Here is a 3834-nt window from a genome sequence, read left to right on the forward strand (position 1 = left end):
TTCCAAGCAAATGTCGTGATCGTAATAGCATTGTCCTGAAATTCATTTTTGTAATACAGAAAGCTTTAAATTAATATAATTTTAGTTATGCTTTTTAATTGATTTCAGTCATTTCTGAGGTAGGAATGTTTGAAAATGTCACGATGGATAGATGTTCTTACCCCGTGTTACATTGTTTCTTTTTATAAATGTCACTTTCTCCGAAGGCATTCCGTCTAGTGTCTTACAAAAGCATTGATTTGGTTTCATTACTGTTTATTTTGCATAACTGTTGTACAGTACTGTTTCCATATCTGTAGAAGGAATTGAATGGTACATCCGTCTTCCCGGGATGTTCTCCTTTATTTTTCTTGTACGTATGAGCAAATATGTTGAAAAATGTTGACTAAATACCAATTCCGAGCGCGTTATTTTGTCATATATGGTAATTTGTTTTATTTTCATTATTTGTATTTAACTCTTATGATTATGTGCAGCATTTTGAGCTCATTTCAGGAACCTTATTTGATTATGGTTGACATATCAAAAACATAATGAAATAGCAACATTCTACCATTCTGTGAGCAGTTATATAACAGATGAAGACCATGAAGAGCATTGTATTCTATGTAAGGATATGTTCTAAGTATGTTTTCCGGGTATGAAACATGAAAAGCATACGTTACGGTTATCCGGTATTAATGGGTGTTAGTCGTCATACTTATAGAAATTCGTTAGTTTTGGTCAATTAAATGAAATTTTTTGAACTGAAGATTTTATATATATTTCAAACCGTCGTGAGACAGCTATTATCAGCTTATTCGAAATCGATGGAAAATAAAGAAATGATGAGTTGCCCATTAGCGCACTGCATGAAGAAACGCTGCATTCGAAGCAGGTACAGTGATTCAATTCCCAAGACATGCCTTTCTCTTCTACACGCATGTTAGCAAGTATAATTTCCTGCAAGGGAAAGTATATGGAAGTAATAAAAATGAACAAATATTTGCAAGAATAAACTCGCAAGAAAACTAAAATCCGTTTTACAGCTTCGGCTATTTGAAAACTCACTTTCCGTATTCTAAGTAGTAAATAATTTAAGAGATAAAGAGTAAATAATTTTCAGGTTGAATGAAGAAATTTGTGCAATTGAAATAATGAAAAACAAAACAAGAAAAATGTGAAAATTAATATTCTTGAATAAAAAGAAAAGAAAAGAAACACACTTCAGATCGTTGCTAAATGCAATAAATGAATGGCAAAGCCTGTACACCATTTCAGACAATTCCGATTTGCATAAAAATGGATAGAAAGACAAAATAACTTCTTTTCACTCCACTTGTCGATTTTAAAATGATGCACGTTTTCATTTTATGAGATAAAATTCTGATATTTGAAAGATCGCTCAGTTTTTGAGCATTACCTTGATGCCTTTTATTTTTTGGAGATGTTCCTGTTGCTCGTTGGTAGTGTGTAACAATTTTCAGCTTCCGTATGTTTCCCCATTGTCTATTGCAGCCTTGCTGATGGTTCTGAGCTGTTCAATGCTTTAAATTCAATTTCGATGTTTTTTTCAGGAAATGACAGAAAACGGACAAACACAAATTCCTTTCAATCTGAATGCACATTTATTCCGACGACTGTTAAGAACGAAAATCACAATGGGTATCTGAATTTAAAATGTTGAAACTACTTTATGTTGCGTTTAACGCAGTGAGTAAAGTAAATAATGCACATGATATATGTATCAGGAAAATATCAAGCCCATAATAAACTTTGTCAATTCGTAGAGCTGATGAAAATACTTCTTGATGGAATGAGTTAACCAAATAATAACTAATCGTAATCCAAAATAAAACAAAATGGAAAGCAGAGAAAAAATTTCATTTCTGCATTATTGCATCAACTTCAATGCTTTTGTAATATGGCAACTTATATAAAATGGGTAAAATCAAGAAGTAACATATGCTGGTTTGTTGAATTTGTAAAATTCAAATTATTCACTCAGCTCAAATGAACAAGAATCTACTTTCAAAGTATTTGTAACATAAATCAAATCACAAGTACACGAAATATGATTTTAAAAAATTTTCCAATAAAGAAAACAAATTTCGAAAATTTTCAGCAAGCAGATTTATTGTAAAATTAGAACCTCGTTTGATTTTTGCAGCTCATTTCGCTTTCTGCTTGCTAAAACTGCAATTTCGCTATATCATGCATATTACAGCTAGATGGAAGAAATTACAACTTACGCACTGCGCTGATATTCTTCATTTCCTTTCCAACCGATCAAAATGGGTCGAAAGATGAAATTTTCCGGTTGCAAATCGTCCATTGCTGGCGGATTCAGCAAAGCTATAAACAAATTTCACTTGACAAATTGTAAAGCATGAAAAAGCTGAATCAGTACAGTTGTTCACCCACCATATTCAGTCACTTCAGGAATGGATCGAAACTTTTTTCCGTCCGGCGCGATGTAATAAGCGTCGGCTTTATCTTTTGCCGTTCGCAGAACGAGCTCACGTTTCCACCCTGAATGGATTTCCTTTGCTCATTGTGGTGTGGAACAGTTTCGAAATCAAACGCAACTACCTTTTTGAAATGGTTTGAAGTACTGTTTTTGTTGTTCAGCTGTAAGCTGCATCTTCTGGACAGCTTTTACTTTCTCGCGCGGCTTACTTTTGGCTTTTGAACCTCCAACGCGGCTCTGTTTCGAATTATTGCCGTGTTTGGTTGTCTTTTTCACTTTCAAGTAAGTTTTCTGTGCAAGCTTCGATGACGTGCCTACCACCTCTGACATGGTCTCCTCAGCTGAAGAATCGTCGGATTGTGCAGATATTTGCTGCTTATTTACTTTACTTTTACTCTTCTGCGACTCGGATACGTTCATTCTTAAAACAACGAATGTACAGCGATGATATTGACAATAATTACATTACAACGCTTATCGTTAGTAAAGAAACAAAACGCCTGATCTTTTTGTAAATCAATGTGGTTTACAACAATGATTCTCAAAAATTATACATCTCATAATTTTTAATAATTCTTGAAAAAATAACTCATCGAACTAAAATTCCATTACCGCTAGAAATAAAATCAAATTGATAATTTCTTGTGCCCATTTTATTAATAAACAAATATCGATGCATGTACAACGCTGCATGTACGCCTAATTGAACAGCTAAAGTACGCTCAATTTTCATTCCCAATATGTAAATATACATCGAAGGAAAAAAATATTATAATATCACTTACTTTAATTTCTTTTCTGATTCATAAAAATTAACACGCTGTCTTTCTGTATTGTAAAGAAATTCAAGGTTCAGTTGGAAAAAATTTACTGTAGATGGTAATGAAAAACTGCTTCGTTACCTTCAAACGTGAGCACAATAACGTCAATTATAGTTTAAATTAAACAATTTCCAGTAATTTAGTAATAATTTTTAATATTTTTAATTTTAATAGCAAATTACATTTTTGCAAAAATCCGATTTTTCTTATTTCATCGCAATCAGCTTAATATCAAGATATTAATTTATAAAGCATCTTTTACATAGTAAAAATGTAACTTTTCTATACATAAAACCGTTTTAAAGAAATGCAGGTGCTAACGGAGAAAAACGTCTTTTTAGAGCTGTCTGTCATTCCTGAAATTATTTTAAAATGTGCCTAAAACAGCTTTTCTTTATGAAACAAACATTGGAAAGTGTCAGATGAAATGTATACTTAAACAGATTAACTAATTACGCGTAAAAACCATACAACTTTTGAAGCAAAAACCTTTCTGCTGCATGATAATGCTACTGAGATATTGAATTTTTTTTTCTAAAGAAAAACGATTAATACTATCAAAAT

General features: G+C 32.2%; 1 protein-coding gene across 1 annotated transcript; it reads right to left on the minus strand.

The window, feature by feature from the left end:
• Positions 1–1635: 1635 nt before the first annotated feature.
• Tsp_03081 (putative methyl-CpG binding domain protein) lies at positions 1636–3624 on the minus strand. Its single transcript, XM_003379371.1, has 5 exons — positions 3566–3624; positions 2659–2870; positions 2404–2511; positions 2232–2334; positions 1636–1648 (listed from the first exon to the last, which is right to left on the minus strand). Exons 1-5 carry the CDS (start codon positions 3622–3624, stop codon positions 1636–1638), a joined length of 495 nt encoding a protein of 164 aa, XP_003379419.1.
• Between the last annotated feature and the right edge of the window lie 210 nt (positions 3625–3834).

This window comes from Trichinella spiralis (genome assembly GCF_000181795.1).
Source record: "Trichinella spiralis strain ISS 195 chromosome Unknown Scfld2, whole genome shotgun sequence".
Taxonomy (NCBI): domain Eukaryota; kingdom Metazoa; phylum Nematoda; class Enoplea; order Trichinellida; family Trichinellidae; genus Trichinella; species Trichinella spiralis.

Coding starts and splice junctions, on each gene's coding strand:
- Tsp_03081 (XM_003379371.1), bottom strand. CDS start 3,624: ATGACAGACAGCTCTAAAAAGACGTTTTTCTCCGTTAGCACCTGCATT. Junction 2,512..2,658: donor TGGAGGTTCAAAAGCCAAAA/GTAAGCCGCGCG, acceptor AAATCCATTCAG/GGTGGAAACGTGAGCTCGTT. Junction 2,335..2,403: donor TCCTGAAGTGACTGAATATG/GTGGGTGAACAA, acceptor ATTTGTTTATAG/CTTTGCTGAATCCGCCAGCA.